At 40.6% G+C, this 23657-nt stretch overlaps 1 protein-coding gene across 3 annotated transcripts in view; it reads left to right on the top strand.

Annotated features, from left to right (window-relative positions):
• The first annotated feature begins 6661 nt into the window (after positions 1-6661).
• Positions 6662-23657, top strand: part of UACA (uveal autoantigen with coiled-coil domains and ankyrin repeats) — a 98419-nt gene continuing 81423 nt past the window's right edge. For 2 of the 3 annotated variants that reach the window (XM_019949053.3, XM_004311850.4), the window contains exon 1: positions 18516-18750. In XM_019949053.3, coding sequence (XP_019804612.2) covers positions 18670-18750 — 81 coding nt within the window. In that variant the 5' untranslated portion in view covers positions 18516-18669. Of the gene's footprint in view, positions 6780-18515; positions 18751-23657 lie in introns of those variants that run through there. The other variant, XM_033851925.2, reaches the window with a different exon arrangement.

The raw sequence follows: 23657 nt of genomic DNA, 5'->3' as shown, positions 1-23657 counted from the left end.
TTGTTTTACCTTGTTGCAGTTGTTTCAGTTATATTTTTATTTTTCCTAATATATTTTTTATCTTTCTAATTTTAATTTAATTTCATTTTGTATTCTGTTATTGTACTGCTCCTTTGTTTCTTTTCTTTTCTTTTTGCCACACCACATGGCTTCTGGGATCTTGGTTCCTAGGCCAGAGGTTGGGCCCAAGCTCCTGTGGTGGGAGCCCCGAGTCCAAACTGCTGGACTAACAGAGAACCTCAGACCCCAGGGAATATTAATCTGTGTGAGGCCTCCTGGAGGTCCTCATCTCAGCACCAAGACCTGGCTCCACCCAACTGTCAGTAAACTCCAGTGCTGGATGCCTCAGGCCAAGCAACCAGTAAGACAGCAATACAGCCCCACCCATCAAAAAAAAAAATTGAAACAACAAAAAATATGTTACAGATGAAGGAGCAAGACCAAATGAATGAAGATGAAATAGGCAACCTACCTGAAAAAGAATTCAGAGTAATGATAGTAAAGATGATCCAAAATCTCAGCAACAGAGTGAAGAAAATACAAGAAACGTTTAATAAGGATCTCAAAGAACTAAAGAGCAAACAAACAGTGATGAACAACACAATAATGAAATTAAAAATACTCTAGAAGGAATCAATAGCGGAATAACTGATAATAACAGAATAACAGATAAGTGAACTGGAAGATAAAATGGTGGAAATAACTGCTGGGGAGCAGAATTAAGAAAAAACACTGAAAAGAATTGAGGACAGTCTCAGAGACTTCTGGGACAACGTTAAATGCACCAACATTCGAATTATAGCAATCTCAGAAGAAGAAGAGAAAAAGAAAGGATCTGAGAAAATATTTGAAGAGATTATAGTCGAAAACTTCCCTAACATGGGAAAGGAAATAATCAAGTCCAGGAAGCTCAGAGAGTGCCATATAGGGTAAACCCAAAGAGAAACATGTCGAGACACATATTAAACAAACTATCAAAAATTAAATACAAAGAAAAATATTAAAAGCAGCAAGGGAAAAGCAACAAATAACATACAAGGGAATCCCCATAAGGTTAACAGCTGATCTTTCAGCAGAAACTCTGCAAGCCAGAAGGGAGTGGCAGGACATATTTAAAGTGAAGAAAGGGAAAAACGTACAACCAAGATTACCCAGGAAGGATCTCATTCAGATTCAATGGAGAAATCAAAAGCTTTACAGACAAGCAAAAGCTACAAGAACTCACACCACCAAACCAACTTTACAACAAATGCTAAAGGAACTTCTCTAAGTGGGAAACACAAGTGATGAAAAAGACCCACAAAAACAAATCCAAATCAATTAAGAAAATGATAATAGGAACATACATATCAATAATCACCTTGAAGGTAAATGGATTAAATGCTCCAACCAAAGGATATAGACTGGCTGAATGGATACAAAAACAGGACCCTTATATATGCTGTCTACAAGAAACCCACTTCAGACCTAGGGACACATACAGACTGAAAGTGAGGGGATGGAAAAAGATATTCCATGCAAATGGAAATCACAAGAAAGCTGGAGGAGCAATACTCATAAAAGATAAAATAGATTCTAAAATAAAGACTGTTACAAGAGATAAGGAAGGACACTACATAATGATCAAGGGATCAATCCAAGAAGAAAACATAACAATTATAAATATTTATGCACCCAACAGAGGAGCACCTCAATACATAAGGCAAATGCTAACAACCATCCAGTAACACAATGATAGTGGGGGACTTTAACATTGCACCTACACCAATAGACAGTTCATCCAGACAGAAAATAAATAAGGAAACACAAGCTTTAAATGACACAATAGACCAGATAGACTTAATAGATATTTTTAGGACATGCCACCCAAAAGCAGAAGGATACACTTTCTTCTCAAGTGCACACAGAATGTTCTCCAGAATAGGTCACATCTTGGGTCACAAATCAAGCCTTGAAAATTTAAGAAAATTAAAATCACATCAAGCATCTTTTCCAACCACAACGCTATGAGATTAGAAATCAATTACAGGAAAAAAAATGTAAAAAACACAAATACATGGCGGCTAAACAGTGCATTGCTAAATAACCAAGAGATCACTGAAGAAATCAAAGAAGAAATAAAAATATACCTACAAACAAATGACAATGAAAACACAATGATCCAAAACCTATGGGACACAGCAAAAGCAGTTCTAGGAGGGAAGTTCATAGCAATTCAAGCTCACCTCAAGAAACAAGAGATATCTCAACTAAACAATCTAACCTTACACCTAAAGCAACTAGAAAAAGAAGAACAAAGAAAACCCAAAGTTAGTAGAAGGAAAGAAATCATAAAGATCAGAGCAGAAATAAAAGAAATAGAAATGAAGAAAACAGTAGCAAAGATCAATAAACTAAAAGCTGGTTCTTTGAGAAGATAAACAAAATTGATAAACCTTTAGCCAGACTCATCAAGAAAAAAAGAGAGAGGACGCAAATTAATAAAATTAGAAATGGGGCTTCCCTGGTGGCGCAGTGGTTGAGAGTCCGCCTGCCGATGCAGGGGACACGGGTTCGTGCCCTGGTCCAGGAAGATCCCACATGCCACGGAGCGGCTAGGCCCATGAGCCATGGCCGCTGAGCCTGCACGTCTGGAGCCTGTCTCCACAATGGGAGAGGCCACAGCAGTGAGAGGCCCGTGTACCACAGAAAATATAAAATAAAATTAAAAATAAAAATAAATTAAAAAAATAAAATAAAATTATAAATGCAAAAGGAGAGATTTCAACTGAAACCACAGAAATAAAAAAGATCATAAGAGACTACTACAGGCAACTCTATGCCAATAAAATGGACAACTTGGAAGAAATGGACAAATTCTTGGAAAGTGCAACTTTCCAAGATTGAACCAGAAAGAATTAGATATTATAAACAGACCAATCACAGATAATGAAATTGAATCTGTAATTTAAAATCCTCCAACAAACAAAAGTCCAGGGCCAGACGGCTTCACAGGTGAATTCTATCAAACATTTGGAGAACAGCTAACACCTATCCTTCTCAAATTCTTCCAAAAAATTGCAAAGGGAGGAACGCTCCCAAGCGTGTTGGAGGCCACCATCACCCTGATACCAAAAACAGACAAAGATATCACAAAAAAAGAAAATTATAGACCAATATCACTGATGAACATAGACCCAAAAATCCTCAACAAAATACTAGCAAACAGAATCCAACAACACATTAAAAAGATCATACACCATGATCAAGTGGGATTATCCCAGGGATGCAAGGATTCTTCAATATATGCAAAACAATCAATGTGATACACCATATTAACAGATTAAAGAATAAAACCCATATGATCATCTCAAGAGTTGCAGAAAAAGTTTTTGACAAAATTCAACACCCATTTATAATAGCTCTCCAGAAATTGGGCATAGAGGGAACCTACCTCAAATAATAAAAGCCATATATGACAAACCCACAACAAACATCATTCTCAATGGTGAAAAACTGAACGCACTTCCTTTAAGATCAGCAATAAGACAAGGATGTCCACACTCACCACTATTATTCAGCATAGTATTGGAAGTCCTAGCCACATAAATCAGAGAAGAAAAAGAAATAAAAAGAATATAAATTGGAAAAGAAGAAGTAAAACTGTCACTGTTTGACAATGACATGAAACTATACATAGAAAATTCTAAAGATGCCACCAGAAAACTACTAGAACTAATCAATGAATTTGGTAAGTTTGCAGGATACAAAACTAATGCACAGAAATCTCTTGCATTCTTATACACACACTAACAATGAAAGATCAGAAAGAAAAATTAAGGAAATAATCCCATTTACCGCCACAACAAAAAGAATAAAATACCTAGGAATAAACCTACCTAAGGAGACAAAAGACCTGTACTCAAAAAACTATAAAACACTGATGAAAGAAATCAAAGATAACATAAACAAATGGAGATATATACCATGCTCCTGTATTGGAAGAATCAATATTGTGAAAATGACTATACTACCCAAAGCAATCTACAGGTTCAGTGCAATCCCTATCAAATTACAAAGCATTTTTCACAGAACTGGAACAAGAAACGTTACAATTTGTATGGTAACACAAAATATCCCAAATATCCAAAACAAACTTAAGAAAGAAAAACAGAGCTGGAGGAATCAAGGTCCCTGACTTCAGACTATATTACAAAGCTACAGTAATCAGGACAATATGGTATTGGCACAAAAACAGAAATATAGATCAATGGAAAGGTTAGAAAGCCCAGAGATAAACCCACACACATATGGTCACCTTACCTTTGATAAAGGAGGCAAGAATATACAATTGAGAAAAGACAGCCTCTTCAATAAGTGGTGCTGGGAAAACTGGACAGGTACATGTAAAATGAAGAAATTGGAACACATCCTAACACCATACACAAAAATAAACTCAAAATGGATTAAAGACCTACATGTAATGCCAGACACTATAAAACTCTTAGAGGAAAACATAGGCAGAACACTCTATGACATAAATCACAGCAAGATCCTTTTTGACCCACCTCCTAGAGTAAGGGAAATAAAAACAAAAATAAACAAATAGGACCTAATGAGACTTAAAAGCTTTTGCACAGCAAAGGAAACCATAAATAAGATGAAAAGACAACCCTCAGAATGGGAGAAAATATCTGCAAACGAAGCAACTGACAAAGGATTAATCTCCAAAATATACAAGCAGCTCATGCAGCTCAATCTCAAAAAAACAAACAACCCAATCCAAAAATGGGCGGAAGACCTAAATAGACATTTCTCCAAAGAACACATACAGATGGCCAACAAATACATGAAAAGGGGCTCAACATCACTAATCATTAGAGAAATACAAATCAAAACCACAATGAGGTATAACCTCACCCCAGTCAGAATGGCCATCATCAAAAAATCTAGAAACAATAAATGCTGGAGAGGGTGTTGTGAAAAGGGAACCCTCCTGCACTGTTGGTGGGAATGTAAATTGATACAGCCACTATGGAGAACAGTATGGAAGTTCCTTAAAAAACTGAAAATAGAACTACCATATGACCCAGCAATCCCACTACTGAGCATATACCTTGAGAAAACCATAATTCAAAAAGACACATGCACCACAATGTTCATTGCAGCACTATTTACAATAGTCAGGACATGGAAGCAGCCTAAATGTCCATCGACAGATGAATGGATAGAGAAGATGTGGCACATATATACAATAGAATATTACTCACATAAAAAGGAATGAAACTGAATTATTAGTAGTGAGGTTGATGGACCTAGAATCTGTCATACAGAGTAAAGTAAGCCAGAAAGAGAAAAACAAATACCATATGCTAACGCGTTATGGAATTTTTAAAAGTGGTACTGATGAACCTAGTGGCAGGGCAGGAATAAAGACGCAGGCAGAGAACCCACTTGAGGGCACAGGGGGCGGGGAGGGGGAAGGGGAAGCTGGGGCGAAGTGAGAGAGTGGCATGGACATATACACACTACCCAATGTAAAATGGATGGCTAGTGGGAAGCTGCTGCATAGCACAAGGAGATCAACTCATGCTTTGTGATGACCGAGAGGGATGGGATACGGAGGGTGGGAGGGAGGCTCAAGAGGGAGGGGATATGGGGATATATGTATACGTATAGCTGATTCACTTTCTTGTACCGCAGAAACTAACGCAACATTATAAAGCATTTATACTCAAATAAAGATGTGAAAAAAAAAAAGAAAGAAAGAAACTGCGGCCAACCCGCTGGCCATCTGTGGCCTGAAGTCAAGCTATTGGTTTAGCCTGTTCCATTGTGAAGCAATTAGCGAATTCTTTGCTAAGAGGTCTGGCCTCTCCTAACTGTGTACTTTTCTTGTTTCAGTGATAACTTTCTTCATTACTATCAAAGACTCCTGGGCCTTTATACTTTCTCTTTCCTGATCTACCCCAACAAAGCCTTGTTCTCAGAGCCTTAATTCATTAATCCACTCACTCATTGTATCCATTATGCCTGTTTAGTCGAGTGAAATCACTACTTGAAGGACTATTAGGTGATGTCACTTCCTCTGATTCTAGTGCTCACTAGCTGTGTGACTTGGGCAAGGCATTTACTTTTCTGGTCCCTCTGGTCTAATCTCCTTACCTATAAAGTGAGGGAGTTGTATGAAATGATCCTCTCTCCTTCTACCTTTGTCATTCAGGGTAGGAGACAGAAACCACATGGAGGTTTAACAGGGGAGGTTTAATATAAAGAATGATTAACTCATAACAGAGAACTAGCAACTCAGGGGTAGAGCAAACTTTGAAGAATACTGGAACAGCAGATACAGGGAGCGGCCTAGGACCTACTCCAGGGCTGAGGCAGAGCACCCAAGGAAGGGACAAATTTGGGGAGTCCCCACTCCCGAGGCTGAGATAAAGCCTTATAGCTGTAACCCAGTGAATGGCACAGGAATTCATTGAGGTATTACAGGCTGGGGCTGGCAGCACTTGAAAAACTTGTTGAGGAGCTGCCCATGGGAGTGCTGCTGGTCTCACTGGAAAGTCAGCTAAGGTGCTCGTGGAACTCCACAGAAGTGCCTGTAGGGTGCCACGGAAACTGGCTTGAGGTGAGTATGCCTCCACCAACCCCGCCCCTCTTCCTCTGCTACAGGAAAGCCACAAGAGTAAGAAGAAAAGAAAGCACATCTGAACCAGGAAAGGAAGTCCCTTTCTCCTGCTTTTTTGCAGTGTCCCTCCAGAACCCTCTACTGACAAAGCTTAACATCATGCCATCAGGTAAAGAGAAATGTTTACAGCGTCTGGTTTGCTGGGCAATGAAGGGTAGATTTGGAGATGAGAAGCAATAACTCAATAACTGGCGCATCATCACTATGTAATGTGCGATTCTTTGATTTGTTGAATTTTACATTAAAATGTAAGAAATAAATGAAACCGTTGTATTGTACCTGGCCTAGACATGATCTTAGCTTATTTTTCTATGCCTTCCTCAATAATTAACGAATTGCTTCAGACTGTAACTGGTCCTGAGTAGGATGACTTTTGACCTTAACACTATAAACATGACACAATCATGTTTATATATGATTAGATATATGTCTATATTATATATATAATGGGTAATTAGTTATTACCTATGCCAAGGACAGTGGTGGATGTGAGCTTCCAGGGGAATGAATAGAAGATGTCAAGGCCTTCCATATTCTTTCTAATGACAGCAAATAACTCAGAGGTGAAATAAGATCAAGAGTAAAGTTAATCTCAAACCAGATATCATCAAGAACCAGATGCACAAAGAAACTGTGATAAAAGTTCATAGGAAGGAACACGACCCATAGGCTGAAACGGTCAAGGAAGGAAGGATTTGTGATGGCAGCCAGATTTGAGAAGAATGTTGAACCATGGACAGAAGTTGTACATTAAGTGCAAAGGGAATAGTCCAAGATGTGGCTACAGATGAGGAACAGACTAACGATCCCTCGACCCCAAATTTGCTAGCCTCAGCTTTGAACTGAGCCATTCGGTTGCCAACAGATATGTCATGCGTGTAGTACAGACGCCATGGAGATCAGCATGCAGGACCTCTAAGAGTCACTGGATCGCATGTGAGCTCTTTGTGGAAACATCATTATACAGACCTTCCCCATCATGTAGCTAAACCCATGGTTCTCATATCAATGGGTTGAGCATTTGCTAGTATATAGGATTTACTGCTATAATAATCAACTTCTCTGCACCTTGTTTCATTGAAACACCAAGATATAAAAGCAAATAAATGTCCCGAATAATTGTGATCAACGGTGCAAACACAGCCTTGCTGTGTCCAGCCCCTCAGGTTTATTTGCTCTCTCCTGAGTGAAGATTGGGCAGAGGTGTGGCTCAGAAGTGTTCTGAGCGTTCGACAAGCTGTGTTCTGCGTGAGGATGTCAGAAGGAAAGTGGCTATTGGCTTCTGTCTATATCACTTGCACTTAATATTTACTGACATTTGGCCTCTGTGACCCTAGAGTTTGCTGGCCTAGGTTTCTCCATCCATCCTCTAAAAGCTGCCATTCCTTAGGCTCTGTCCTAGGCTTGGCTTACTCTACACCCTTCCTGGGCCTTCTTATCTATTCCTGTGACTCAGATTACCATTTATATTTGCTGACAACATCTGAGATTTTATCTTTAGCTCCAGACCCGAATAGCCTCCGTGCTACTAGATAAGGATGCAGTATAGGCAACTCTAGCTCAACATATCCCAAGCTGAGCAAACTGTCTTACCTCACAAACTTGTTGCTGCTCCTGCTGTGCCCTTTCAATAAAATGTAACATTATTTCACCCAGGTGTGCAAGTTAAAAACCAGGAAGTCATCATTAACTTTCCACTCTTCCACCCACTACATCCAAGTCAGTCATCAAAGGCTATTAATTCTTTCTCCAAAATCTCTTAAATCCACCTCCTGGCTTTCACCCCTCTCTAGTCCCTGTGCCACAACCTGGTCCACCCACAGCCTTCCTCACCTCAGTGATGACAACTTCTAGTTGCTCCAATTCCTAATTGGCTCTCTCGTCTTTCCTATCAATTCATCAGAAATTTTTATCAGCTTAATCTTCAAAGTATATCCAGAATCTGATCACTTCTCTACTGCTACTACCCTGGTCTGGTCACTACTGCCTCTCACTTGGATTACTGCAAAGCCCCGATGAGGTTTCCCATGTCCCTCAGAGAAAAGTCTGGAGCCCTTATAATATCCTTCTGGGAAGTACATGATGTAGCTTTCCACTCCACCTTACATCTCTCAGTTCATATCCATCTCTTGCCCTTTTTCATTCTGTTCCAGCCACGTGGGCACTTCTCACTTTCGGTTCTTTGTCCTTCAGGAACAATGATTAATCTCAAGGAGTCTGAACAATGCCTGGCACTTGAAAGGTACTCAATAAGGGACTTCCGTGGCAGTCCAGCGGTTAAGACTTCACCTTCCAAATGCAGGGGTGCAGTTTCGATCCCTGATCAGGGAGATAAGATCCCACGTGACTTGCAGCCAAAAAACCAAAACATAAAACAGAAGTGATATTGTAACAAATTCAATAAAGACTTTAAAAATGGTCCACATCAGGGACTTCCCTGGTGGTGCAGTGGTTAAGAGTCCGCCTCCAATGCAGGGGACACGGGTTCGAGCCCTGGTCCAGAAAGATCCCACATGCCACGGAGCAGCTAAGCCTGTGAGCCACAACTACTGAAGCCCACGCACCTAGAGCCCAAGCTCCGCAAAGAGAAACCACCGAAGTGAAAAGCCCGCGCTCCGTGACAAAGTGTAGCCCCTGCTCCCTGCAGCTAGAGGAAGTCCGCGCGCAGCAATGAAGACCCAATGCAGCCAAATAAATAAATTTATAAAAAAAAATAGTCCTCATCAAAAAAACTTTAAAAAAAGGTAGTATTGAATTAATTCATTTTCTCAATCACAAACTCTCACGTTGCTTAATTTTTCCTGTTTTTAATGATGCTGTTTGCTATTTCAATTGTTTTTTGAAATATGTATTTAGCATCTCAATTTTGGACAGCATTGACTAGATTTTTGTTTAAAGTGGACAAGAGAATGCAGTGCTCCTACAATATCAGGAACATTGGCAAAAAATAAAAATAAAAATCTGGGAACATGTCTGAAAGAAAACTTGATTCCACCCTAGAGTCTTGTTTCAGCCCTGGACTGCAAACCATACTTGTTCTGACATGAACCAGGAATGAAACTGGGAAGACATACTTTTGAAAGTTCACATAACAATCACCCATGACTTTATAAATGCACCACTCTGGTGAATATTCATAGTCTTAAACCTGAAACTAGAAGGTCAATGAATCCTTTGTTTAAGGTGATATTAAGCTAGATCTCTCTGTGTGAATTGTTTTCATACAGAAAACTCAGTCACATTATCCAGTAAGTCAACATGATTCATGAGAAAAGAGAAGCAACCCAGTTGAGACCTTCTTCTTTTCCTTCTGCTAAATATACCAACCTATACATATCCGTACCTGTATTTTCTGCCTTCTTTCCTGTTACTACAGATGATGGATTCAAGCTTCTATGTGAGGAATCAGACCCCTTTTTTACCTTCTCAAGGACTTAATCTGTACGAATATCCCCATTCTCTGTTTCGTCCATCCTTCCCCCTCTACTGGATCCTTCTCCTCCCAGCTTACAAAAATGTTTTAGTAGCTCCCACCTTAAAAAGACTTCTGCTGACCTCTTGTCACCCTCCAGCTACTATCCCCATTTCTCTGCTCCCCTTCACACCACATTGATTATAGTCTCCACCCCATTACCTTCCATTCTGTCTTTAACCTACTTTAGCCCAAACTGAGGGAAACTGTTTGTCAAGGCTGTTAGTACCGTCCATGACGCCAAACCCAATGGTCTCTCATCTGTCTTCATGCTTCTCCAACTTTCAGCGCTACTTGGCAAGGCTGAACTTTGAAAAACCATCCTCTCTTGGCCGCTGCATCACCACCCTCTGGTTTTCTGCCTGCTCTCTAGCCATTCCTTCTTAGTCTCCTCCTCCTTGCCTTCTCCTCTGCTTGTTTTCTAAATGTTGCAGTATCCATGTCTTGGCCTTTGGCCCTCTTCCATAACAGAGCTCATCTGGTCCCATGGCCTTAAAGTCTATTTCTTTGCCCTTGATTCCCAAATCTGTGTCTCCAGCCCCACCTCTCCGATGAGTTTCACTGTTGCTGTTTAGGCTGTCTACTTGATATATCCCCACTTGGACGCCCAATGGGAAGTTCAAACCAGCATGACTAAAATAAAACTCTTAACTTCCGCTTTGAAACACAGCTCCTGTAGTCATTCCCACTCAGTCAATGGCACTACGATCCACCTAGTTGTCTAAGGTATTATCCTCTCTGTATCCAGTCTACTAGCAAGTCAGTTCTATCCCTAGACTATAACCCAATCCTCTTCATACCCTTCTGCTTTCCCTCTTGGTCATTTATGATCAGTTTTTTCTGCAGAAACAGAAAGATCTTTGGGGTATATAGATAAGATGCCAACATCCCCTGCTTAATTAACTTCCTATTAGAACCTTAACTAGCTTCCTGTTAGAAAACAATCTAAAATCCTTACTTTGACCCACAAGGCTGTGTTGGCCCCAGCCTGCCTCTCCAAACTCATCTTGCTCCTATACTTCCCCCCTTAAGCTGCAGTAACGCTGGTCTTCAATGTGCTCCTTCAACTTGCTAAGTTGGACCTCCACTTAGGGCCTGTGCATTTGCTGTTTCCTCTGCCTGTAGTGTTCTGCCTCCACATAGACACTTGGAAGGCTCCCTTCAGTCCTCCAGACTTGAGTTCAAAGTCACTTCTCCAAGAGACCTTCCTTGACCACCCATTCTACAGTAGCCTCTCCTCTCTTGTTCTCTAACACGTGACTCTTTGTTTTCCTCACATACCACTATTTGAATTTATCTTGGTCACTTATTTGTGTGTTTACATTTTCTCCTCCCTTCCACCATGCTTGTGAGAATTAAGCTCCATGACAGCAAAGCCCCTCACCTACCTTGTTCCCTTGTTTCCCCTGCACTGCCTCACACATCACCTGTGACTAACCAACAATTGCTGAGTGAATGCGTGACCATTCTGGACACTGAACAAGGTATTTCTAAATACTACAAGGGTAAATGTAGGTGAGAAATTGACTGCTACACTGCTCACTGTCCTGTATGTAATGCCACACCCGTATGAGAAATGTATTCTAGAATGCAGCATCAGGAAAACTTCTGTGAAGAACCTGCTGTGCCTCTTCCTTTCCCCATATTAGAGCTGTCACTGATGGTTTCCATTTTTGATTTGCCCTGGCTGTTAGGAAGTGGAAAGCCAAATTTCAAACCCAGGACAGCAATAGTGGTTGTTCTAACAGTCCCTTCCTCTGGTTTATTTCCTACTTTTGTTATGGGAAGTATGGTAGTGAGATTTGTTATGTCACCTCCGTTTTTTTTTTGGAGAGAAGTATGATTTAAATGAAAACATTGAAAGGGTTGACATCTAGTGTTGACTTGGAGCAATGTGATATTGGATGGGAGCTTTCTGGCCATAAGGGTTCAGGTGGTAGTGTGAGCTTTGTTGTTGTTAGGGGTTTGCTGTGATTCATATTTGTGGATTCCCTAAGGTTAATTTAATTAGGACTTACTTGGCTAATCAGAGCCCAACCCTCTGGGTTGTCAGGCTTATTTGTATTTGTTGACTTGACAAGTGTCACTTCAGAGTTATGAGCCGAAGAGCTGCTGCATCTTGAGAGTTTGTTATTCTCTTCCTGTCTCAGGAGTGGAAGAAAGATCCCTTTTAGTTTAGGCTTAAAATGCTATGCCTTGATCTTAGGCTAATTCATGAACCACACCCTCCTAAGGGAACTGTTCAAAGGAACTGTTCTTAATTGTTGTTTAGATCTGGGGATGGTTCTGAAGTTTATGGAGCATAATAGATAATGCTTCTCCCTAGTATGACAAAATTAAAATGTAACTCTTTTGAAGTCCAGAATGTGTTGGTATTTTAATTGATTAGTTATTTTATATATTTTGCTTGTAGCAATAGCATTCATAAAATAGCAATAGGGAGAGCATACATCAATCCATTATTATTGAATGTTTTGATGCTTGTACTAAATCGATGTTGATGGTGTAAAGAATATATACATGGCTAATTCATGAGGACATCATAGTGGACAAATCTCTTTGAATAGTTAAAGTATGCTTTTAAAACAGCCCTCATGGCTTATATGCAGTGTGGAATAATGCCACTGTATACAAGAATTGTACCTTAATTTAAAATTTTCTCTCAAATAATCATTGTAATTAAGTATTACTGAGAAATTTGATACAAAATTAAATTTTAATTTTTGATAATAATTTAAACATTGGTACAAATAATTTTGAAGAAGGTGCATAGAGGAAAATTTTTTGCAAGCTATTCTCATCCAGGAAGCAAAAGTCTGAGTCTTTTGTTAACCAAATCCAAGCATACATACATACATACATACATACAGAAATCCTGTATGACATTGATTTTTTTTTTTTTTTTTTTTGCGGTACGCGGGCCTCTCACTGTTGTGGCCTCTCCTGTTGCGGAGCACAGGCTCCGGATGCGCGGGCTCAGCGGCCATGGCTCATGGGCCCAGCTGCTCCGCGGCATGTGGGATCTTCCCGGACCGGGGCACGAACCCGCATCCCCTGCATCGGCAGGTGGACTCTCAACCACTGCGCCACCAGGGAAGCCCGACATTGATTTTTAAGATTAATCTGTTGAAATACAAGGTTACCCACACTAATGTGGGTTCAATTTTTTTATATGAAAATTAGGACTTACATAAAGATTTATTAATTTGTGTTTAATTAATTTGTGAAGATATTTTATGAAAGTCCATAGTACTTATAAGTAATAATATCAGTATAAATAGTACTTATAAATAATAATATAATATAATCTTGTATGATGTAAAATATAATAATATACAGAAGCTGTGTTTACATATAACTTTATTAGAACATCTATTTATCCAATATTTTGCCTATGACCTTCTTTTCAGCATAACTTAAACCACTATAGTCAATGGTAATCTTAATTTAAGCTACTGTAAGATCACTGTTAAATATGTATCATAAAGTTTGGGGCATTAAATCCAAGCATATTTGAAAGTGAGATTTACCTTGACTTATTCTGTCTGGAATGTCCTTTCATTAGGATGAGTAGCAAAGATTGGTATGGAGTAACTGAAGGTATACCAGTCACATAATTTACTAGTAATTATTCGTTCAGAAGTATTAATAATACCTTGCCAGAATTTTAAAAGACCCCTGGAGATTTGGAAGGGAAAAATTATAAGGAGGACACATAAACTATCATTTAAAATCCATAGAGATTGTCTTTATTTGCCATATTTTCAATTCAAAAGCAAGAAACTTTTCTATTCCACTTCGACAGTGCTGAAGGCTTGAAAGTCTTTTGACTCATTGTTTGTGCATATCCTGGTGTGCTGGCCAAGATAAGAAAAATCCAGGGTCCGGAATCCAGGAAAGTTCATTATGGAAGTCAGATGGTTACTGATTCATGAACCAAATGCTGTGCGTTTATCTGGGTTCCAGGATGAGTAGCCTGTTATAAAAGGAGCAATCAAGAGCTTCTGCCATGAGCACTGAGGGCCGTCAGTCTCAAGTGAGGCCAACGGTATTTCTGGAACTTTGTGTAATCAAGACTTGATAACAAAGGTTAATTTTCAGGAAGTGAAATGGGTTGGCTTCTCTGACATTAAAACTGAATTCAGAGAAATAATTGTGGGTATCTCGGCAGCTTTTAGGTGTAAGCTCAATTACGTCAGGGAAATCTGGTTTTGTTCCTGACCATGCCCCTCCCTGCTTTTCTTCTCCCTCTTTCAGTACTGAAGCTAATGACACACTTGATGTGTCATAGGTGAATGACAGTCTGTAAATGCCAAGGAGGAAAGAGAGTTAGATGGAAAGCAGCCGTCTTCAGGAGGTAATTGGTAGGCTCAAGATTGCTTATAGCAGAGCACAAAACAACCGTCAGCGGGGGAGATTAAAGAAGTTTATGTAAGAGGGAAGCAGCTATCTCTTCTTCCCACTTTTCTTCCTCCCACCCTAGTTTTCCAGGATGTAGTCATTGGAGAGCTTACTAGAAATACAGATGGTTTTAAAATTAGTGCCAAAGATCACCTATTTATTTTTTTAAAGCTCTCTTATGCATTGTGTTTTAGTTTTGACTGTGGCAACAGAAGAAGGTGTGAGAACAGCCTCAGGTCTTTCATTCCTGGGACTGCCATATGAGTTGTAGGTGGAGGTGTCTTTCCTCAGGACCCCGTGGCCACATGTGGTTCTGCCACCTATCTGCTTTGGTATCTGGGCTGGCAGAGAATGACTGATGTTCTGGGATCCTCCATGGAATTACTGACTGACTTTGTTGGCTGGGTTCCCTGGGGCTACCAGGACTGGCAGGAAGTTCTGAAAATGAAGAGGGAAGTCGTTGGATATAAAATTCATAACTGAAGATTGTCTGAAGGAGATCTTCCTGCTTGAAAGGGGATCGTTTTAAGTGTAAATTTTTGATTCTGTGTGTCTAATTCATCTTGTCTTTGTCGTCTTGTTGACATTATCATCACATCATTATCAGTGAGCAGCTCCCAACGGTGCTTTCTTATCTGCTATGGCTGGCCCCCGGGGGAATCCTTTGTCATCTTGGTGTCCCTTCTCAGTGCACTCACTGAAGCTCCTCCCAACCTTGGGTACGCCCCCTTCATGCAGACTAATTTCCTGATCTTTCCTTCCCTGAATACCACCCACATCTGCTATCTACCATACAGCTCAGTAAGTAGTTGCTCTCCAGTTAAGCGGTGTATGTTAGCTTTGTACCCCAGTCTAGAACACAAGTTCCTTGACAGCCAGGGACAAAGAATAGAGGCGGTGAGGAGACTCACTTTTCCCCTTCTGTATTATTTGAGAATCTTTACATTGTGCATGTATAACCTATTAAAATAATTTTTAAAGATGCATTTCCTTTCCGGGTTTCATATCTTATAAAACAAAAGAAGCAAAACTAACAAAACTAGTTTTGTTAGCAAAACTAACAAAAAAAATCATATAGATTCAGCATGGTACCAAATAAATTCCTTCCAGATTTGATAAGTGCCTTTTGCTCTGAAGGGAAGATAAAAATAAATAATAGTGGTAATAGTTAAAAAACAAAACCTGTATGGCTGAATGCTAATAATAGTGAGTTTACTTCATGTGGGGAGCTTCCAGATCAATATAAAAAAGATGTACTGCACATACAAACCAGTGCTATTTACTTAGCAGCTCTCAAATGGGAATAAGCAGACATCAGCTATCAAGTTTCTAGCCTGGAAAAATCCACAAAGGCCACTGAACACAAGACACCATGGGGACATTGTGCAGACAGTTCATAAAAATAACTTGCCCAAACATTTTTGGAAACTGATGCAAGCTGTACTGTGGCTCTGTCTGCTTCCTTTGCTTTATCCAGTAACAACTGAAAAGAGGCCAGGACTATGAGAACTTAGATGCTACAGGAGATACCCAGTATTCACCACAGGGAAAGTACCAATCCAGTGTTACATGAATACACACAACAAACTATAATTCACTCTAATAACCAAGAAGAATGCATCAATCTATTCAGAAATATTTATTGAGCACCTAGTACATGCTGAGCACTCTAGGGAATTCAAACATATATCAGTTATTCCCTAGTTTTAAGAAGTTTGAAGTCTAACAGTGAAATAATGCTTGTTCAGAACATATGTATTAGTATTATCTGAGAGGTTCAAGGTAATCATTCTGAGGATGGAGAGATCACTTTCAGTTGAGTGATCAGAGAAGGCTCTACTAGAGAGGTGGGCACTTGGAATGGATGTATGATGAAAAAAATTTTTTATTAAAGTATAACACACACAAAAGTGTACATATCAGGGCTTCCCTGGTGGTACAGTGGTTGAAAGTGCGGATGCAGGGGACACAGCTTCGTGCCCCGGTCCGGGAAGATCCCACATGCCATGGAGCAGCTAGGCCCGTGAGCCATGGCCGCTGAGCCTGCGCTTCCAGAGCCTGTGCTCCGCAACGGGAGAGGCCACAACAGTGAGAGGCCCGTGAAACCCCCCCCCAAAAAAAGTGTGCATATCATAAAGACTATAGGCTAACTGAATTTTCACAAACTGAACACATTAGTTATGTAACCAGCACACTAGTTATATAATCAGATAGAATAGTGCAATACTCTAGAAGCTCCCTTTGTGCTCTCTTCCACCATTCTTGGGGGGGGAGTAGGATTTTGTTAGATGAATGTAGACAGAAAGAAAATTACCGGAGGAGGGATCAACATGCATAAAGGCATGGAAATTAAAAGGCAAGACCCATGTTTGAGGAATGGGCTGAAGAGTTATTTGCTTGGAGTGTCAGCTGGAGAACAGGGTTGGGTTCATGTTGTTGAGCCTTAAATGCCAGGTAAAGGAGGTAAATTTTATTCATTAGCTGCTGAAGGTTTTTGAGCAAGGGAGGAATATTTTGTAAGATTTTTTGATGATGGTTGGTAGTTTATTGGTGACAGGAGAGGTGAGACTAGATATCAGGTGACCGGTTGGAAAGTTTCTATAATATCCAGGTATGAGATAATTTTGGATCTGCAGTAGCAGCTGAGGACAGAGGAACTAGCCATCTACAGATACTATGAAGAGCCAACAAAACTGAATGGCTGTGGATCTTGAGGAAGGAGGAGGAGTCAAAGAAAATTTCCTTCCCTAGAACTAATCAAGAGAAAATTTATTAATTTTCTCAAGTAGTTCATTGTTACTTACTATTTTGTTAAGGGTTAACACAGTCTTTAAATACTGTCTCTCTAAAAGAGTTCTAAAAACTTTCTTACACTATTTGAATAAAACCTTGAGTTATTCTAAGGAAACTCAAAGAAGCAACTGACCTTTCAGACAAAAAGAGTACTTTGCTAGTCGGAAAAGTGGATTGTTTGTCTTTTCAAATTGGTGAATGCTAGAATAAACATTTTGCTGGGAAAAACTGACTCCAAGGAAGACTTTTGAAGATGTCACTGTAACAACAAATTATTGGGTGTTGCTCACTTGCCTGTTTACCCATCCTTCCCTTAAATAATTCTCAATAATCCAGATTTCTGGGTAGGATGAATTAATTTCACTGTATGCTTTTACCAGCAATGTGTTTCTACAGGAAACAAAAAAATTTTTTGAAGAAAGGACAATATTTTTTTCTTTTACAGCTTTTTATATCACTTTGGCCATTTTTTAATTAAAGCTGTCCCCCTCCATTTTCCATCTCTTTCCCTCCAAAGCAGTGGTTTATGGACTCCACAAATAATTATTGAGCACCGGACATGTGCTTTGATTTTTCTATAACATCTTTCAAAGTCTGTTCTTAACTATTTGTGTTTCTGTACAACCAGCACGTTATTCTTTAGAAGCGGTTTTTTTTCTGTAGTTTCTGATGTGCGTGGTTGTTCCCAGATACTGGGATCTGTGTAGTAAAACATCCTCAGATGTAAGGGAAGTTGCTCTTGAAAGCCGTTGTGTCTGCGGGTGACCAGGAGTGCTTTCTGGGATCAGACGGAAGGAAGGGAACTCTACTTGGGAAAGAGCACGTGGGTGGGAAGAGGAAGGGAGTCCGGGAAGATGAGAGCTGGTGTAGGCTGGACCCCATGCTCTCTCTAGACCTGAGGCTCCATCACCCAGGTAGGCGGGCGCCGATGGTCTGGAGCCTGCCTCTTGCGTCTCTCCAGACCGCTGGACACCCACCTCTGCCACTCCCCCATCAGAAGTTCCAAACTTTTTCTCCAGCAGGGAGAGGAAGGGTGTTATTAAGTTTGAAAGGGAAGTCCCTCCCCCTTCCAGGATTCCTATTGGTCGGGGCCGGCCCCATCCCCGCCACGGTCGCAGGCGGATTGGCTGTGGGAGGGGAGCCGCGCCGCAGGCCCTGGGCCGACCGCCGCCAGGGGCCGACAGACGCCGGGGGCCCCCAGGTGGCAGGCAGGTGGGGCCCGGACTGCCAGCGCTGTCGCCTCCTCTGCGCGCTTGCAGTCCTCAGACTCTAAGGTTCGCGCGCGGATCAGACACGCCGCGCTCAGCGGGAGAGGGACTGCCACGACTTGGCCATGAAGAGCCTCAAGTCCCGCCTGAGGAGGCAGGACGCGTCCGGCCCCGCGTCGTCCGGCGCCGCCGCCGCCGCCAGCGCGGTGAGTCCCGCGGCCCGTGGGCGCCCCGGACTCCCGGAGCTGCCCTCCCGCGAGCCGCGGAGTCCTCCTCTGCTCGGCTTTGCCTCAGAGCGTCCCGCTGGGTCGGCCCCGGCGACTCCTCCTCCCTCTTCTGGCCAGGGCTCCGCGTCGGCCCGGAGACCCTGGGGACCCTGCCCACCGCCGCCCCCGGGCCTCGACGGATCCCTTTCCCGCCCCTCATCCCGGGGTCTCCCAGCTCCTGGCCTTCGGGATTGGATCGCACCCTCTTCCTCAATTCGGTTTTCGGGGTTGTCCCCCATCCCGGCCCTTCCCCGGCGACCCCAGCCCCTCCCTTCTCCCAGGCTGGCCCCCGTATCCCACGCGCGCTCTGACTCGGCGCGATTCCACGGGGCCCAGGCGGGAGCCCCTCTGTCCCCGGAGCTGCGGGCCGGGCGGGGGCTTGGCGCCCCGCAGTCCAGGTGGACAGGGCAATGGACCTGGCGCCGCCCCGCCCGGACTCCGGACCTTCCGTGGGTGAGCGCTGCCGGGCTGGGTGGAAGTCGTGTCCTGGACGCTGTCGCGAGGTCCCTGGGAAAGTTTGATTTCTGAGTGAGGCAGATGGAATCGAGCGTAGTTGTAAAGACAACGCCCCCAATGGGTGGTGACCCTGGAAGTGAAGGTGGTTGTCCTGTGGGACCGTGTAAGTCTCACCTGTGGGACAGACCTGTGTAGACCTCCATTCGGCGCAGATCTGCAGCCCGGCCTCAGTGTGCACGCTAAGAAGTTCTCAGGGCCTCTCTTAAGTTGGCAGGAGAACAGAAATCTTGAGAAACAGCCTGACTGCAGATGTTGGGATTTAGATAATTTGGCAAGTTAGAAGAGTTGGCCATATCACCAGCATTCTGTATTATTAGAATAAACGTTATTTTAAAAGTCTTGGAAGAGTCAGAAACGTAAACGAGATGTAATGCTCAAAATGCCCATTTGGAGTAATTAAAATGGACCTTAATAAGTTTACATAGGTTTTACCCAATGATTATATGCTTTTTATGAGAATACTAATTAATCTGCTTTGGCTTTTGAGTGAATTCAGAACTGTGCCTTTCTCCCCACCTGACTACTTCTAGGATGATTTTACTTGGACTTAAAGGAAATTGTGGCGAAACTTGGCTCTTTAATTCCCAACTGAAAAAAACAAAGAAAAAAAAAGGGATAGCTTCAGATGGCATGATATTTGATGATTTGATATTGTTTAATAAAGCATGAAATTGTTTAATTAGCCCATAGAAGGAATGATTACTTTAACATTATTTTTTAAAATAAAATAATTGGCAGAAACGTCATTTAGCGATATCAGAGGTCACTATAGGTAGTTGAGTTAAAGATACAACTTCTTTGTAGTGCAGGTTGTTTTCAGCTTTAAAGATACACTTTTCTAGGATTATTAACAGTATTATACCCGTTTGGTTTGCACAAGGATTCACATCCCATTTCTAGGTTTGTACACCTTAATTTTAGCCTGTTTCCTCTTCTAGAAATACGGAGTATTTAGTTGTTATTGGTATTATCAGCATGCCAGTTTGCACTTTATACATTTGGCACATGAAGCGCATCTCTCTGAGCTTAAATCTTCAGCATTTGTTACACTGAGCATTCTGTTATTTTTCTTAAAATAACGGCATAAAAATAAAGAGAAATATATGGTATATAAAAAAATAGAATCTACCTGCTTAGAAAAAGTGAACATCTCTCAGTATTAGTTAAATATTCAAATAAATTTTGTAAAATATTCAAATGAAAATAAATGAGTGTGATGACTAATAAAACCAAACCAAGCATTGATAGAGTACAATGCATTTACAAGGGAAATAGATTCCTTCTGCTTTTCAGTCTATAAACCATAATCTCTAATGTCCTATTTGGTCACATGTGTATGTATTGTTATGACTGAGCATCTTTTTTTTAATCTTTTTGCCTTCAAAAATATTTAAATTTTATTTATTTGCTTTTGAATAGGTAACATAGTACATGGCTTAATATTTAAAAGGAACAAAACTATTTACAGCAAAAAACCCCTCTCCCACCTGTGTCCTTCAGTTTTTCTGCCTGCCCCCCACCATTCCTCAGAGGCCAATGGTGTTATCAATTGGTTGCATATCCCTCCAGAGAGAGTTTAGCATATACAAGCAAATATTAATACAAGTATTCACCCTTTATAGAAATGGTAACACATTGTACCCGCTGTTCCATATATTTTTTTAAACTCCAGTATGTAGGCCCTTTCAGAGCATCCCCATTCGAATCTTTTGCTATAATAAAAAATGCTATGATGAATAAACCTGTATATATTTCAAGTGTGTGTGTGTGTGTGTGTGTGTGTGTGTGTGTGTGTATATACATACTTGTAGGATCAGTTCCTAAAAGTGGGATTGGTGGGTTAAAGGATATGTGCATATGTAATTTTAAAGAACGTTGTTAAATTTCCTCTGTGCATCATGTACCCAACGTGTGAGCAATTATCACTTCCCATGCTTTTCTTTAAAGTTCGCTCAGATTTTTAAGTTTTGCCAGCCTGATAGGTAAATACAGTATCTCAGGATAGTTTGAATTTGTATTTCTTTTATTATGGGTCAAGTTGAGTATCTTTTCATATTTTTAAAATCTCCTTCCATGTTCTTTTCTGTGAACAGTTTACCCTTTCCATTTTTCTATTTGGTTGTTGATTTCTTTCCTATTCATTTGTATGTACTTTATATCAGGGAAGTTAACCTTTTATTTTTTAAAATTAATTAATTTATTTTTGGCTGCATTGGGTCTTTGTTGCTGCACGCCGGCTTTCTCTAGTTGCGGTGAGCGGGGGCTACTCTTTGTTGCAGTGCGTGGGCTTCTCATGTTGCAGAGTACAGGCTCTAGGCGCGCGAGCTTCAGTAGTTGTGGCACGCGAGCTCAGTAGTTGTGGCGCATGGGCTCCAGAGCGCAGGCTCAGTAGTTGTGTACAGGCTTAGTTGCTCTGCGGCATATGGGATCTTCCTGGACCAGGGCTCGAACCCGTGTCCCCTGCGTTGGCAGGCAGATTCTTAACCACTGCGCCACGAGGGATTTTTTAATACTTTTTAATATGAATGTTTTTTCTTAATTGGTTGTTTGTCGTATGACTTTGTTTATGGTGGCTTTTGCTATGCAGAGTGTAGTTATTTTTGTACAATTTATCAACCTTTTATTTTGTGACTTTTTAAGTTTATGTTAAATCTTAGCCTTTCCACTCTACAATATTAAGCAAAAAAAGAGAAAAATCTCCCTGGTTTCATCTAGTTTTTTGTTCGTTGTTTCATTTTTACATTTAACTCTCTGATCCATATAGAATTTATTCTGGTGTAAGGTAAGAGGTATACATCTTGCTTTCTTCTTTCTCTTCCACTTTCCCCTCGTGGCTACCTATTTTGAATCTTAAAGCGTTCATTTAATCATCAGGGAAATGATCACGATTTGTACAACTTTGAGAAAAAATGTTAAAATGTGTATTTCATAAATAGTTTTCTTCATGTATTTATTTAAGCTTATCTGGAGACACATTAGAAATAGACTGAGGTATGTAAATATTTTATGATATTATCATATGTGAAATATAGCATATTAGCTTAACATGCTAAATTATAGTTATATGTTATATAAGGCATTTCAAATATTCTGGGTAGTACCGTGGTTATAAATATGTCAATGAGTTTAGAGTTCACTAAATGGGAGGGTGTTTATACACATATAAATAAATATAATTCACAATTATAAGTTGTGCATAGAATATATTTGAGAGTCCTTTACTAGCTAAATCTGGAGATAGCTGTAGCTTTTGATCATAAAATAAGACAATTTTTGTTGTTAGATTTATTTTTAATTACTAAATTGGAGCTTCGGGTTTCTGAAAGGGATAATTAAATGACTGTAGGGATTTCCTTGGTGGCGCAGTGGTTGAGAATCCTCCTGCCAATGCAGGGGTCACGGATTCGATCCCTGGTCCGGGAAAATCCTACATGCCGCAGAGCAACTAAGCCCGAGTGCCACAACTACTGAGCCTGTGCTCTAGAGCCTGTGAGCTGCAACTACTGAGCCCGCATACTGCACATACTGAAGCCTGCTCTGCAACAAGAGAAGCCACTACAATGAGAAGCCCGCACACCGCAATGAAGAGTAGCTCCCACTCGCCACAACTAGAGAAAGCCCACGTGCAGCAACGGAGACCCAAACGCAGCCAAAAAAAAAAAAAAAAAGTAAGAGTGGTAATTTAAAAAAAAAATGACTGTAAATGCTATATCAGATCTAGTCAATTATATATACAGTCAGTTATGTGTACAGTTATATGTACAGTGAGAATAGGCTTGTTTTATTTTCACCTAGTTCAGATTAGGAAATTTGAGTAGTAATTAAACTGCAAAGCAGTATTGCAAGGAGACATTTTGGAAGGGGGTTCTACTTTAAATTGTACCTATACTGGTAATCTCTGACCTGGGAGTTTCTTCAGTGATTATTTTTGCTGCCTTTTCTTTAGGCTTCTGTTAAAATGGGGCAATGAATTTTATAAATCAGCAACCAAGTATGTTCTAAAGCATCTTCGTAATGTCTCAGTACCCTGAGAAAATTTCGGTATTTCTAAAAGAACTTAGAGTTACAAATATAACAACTGAAAAATCTTTAAAAAACTTCTTTTGGTTCCCACCAAGAGTAGAAGTTTGAGATTATTTAGAAAGCATAAAGGATTAAATATGATTTTAGTTGTGATTTCGAGAATGAAGCATTTGTGTTTCCACTCAGGGATATGGGCGTGTTTGAAAGGATGTTATTGTTATTCTTATATTGATGATTTTGTGGTAATGTGAAAATTAAGATCACAAATAGTTATGTTTAGTTTAAACTCATGATACTTAATTGAGCGG

Source organism: Tursiops truncatus, chromosome 2 (genome assembly GCF_011762595.2).
Source record: "Tursiops truncatus isolate mTurTru1 chromosome 2, mTurTru1.mat.Y, whole genome shotgun sequence".
Taxonomy (NCBI): domain Eukaryota; kingdom Metazoa; phylum Chordata; class Mammalia; order Artiodactyla; family Delphinidae; genus Tursiops; species Tursiops truncatus.
Note: the sequence above shows the minus strand (reverse complement) of the source record. Positions and strands in the feature narration are given on the sequence as shown.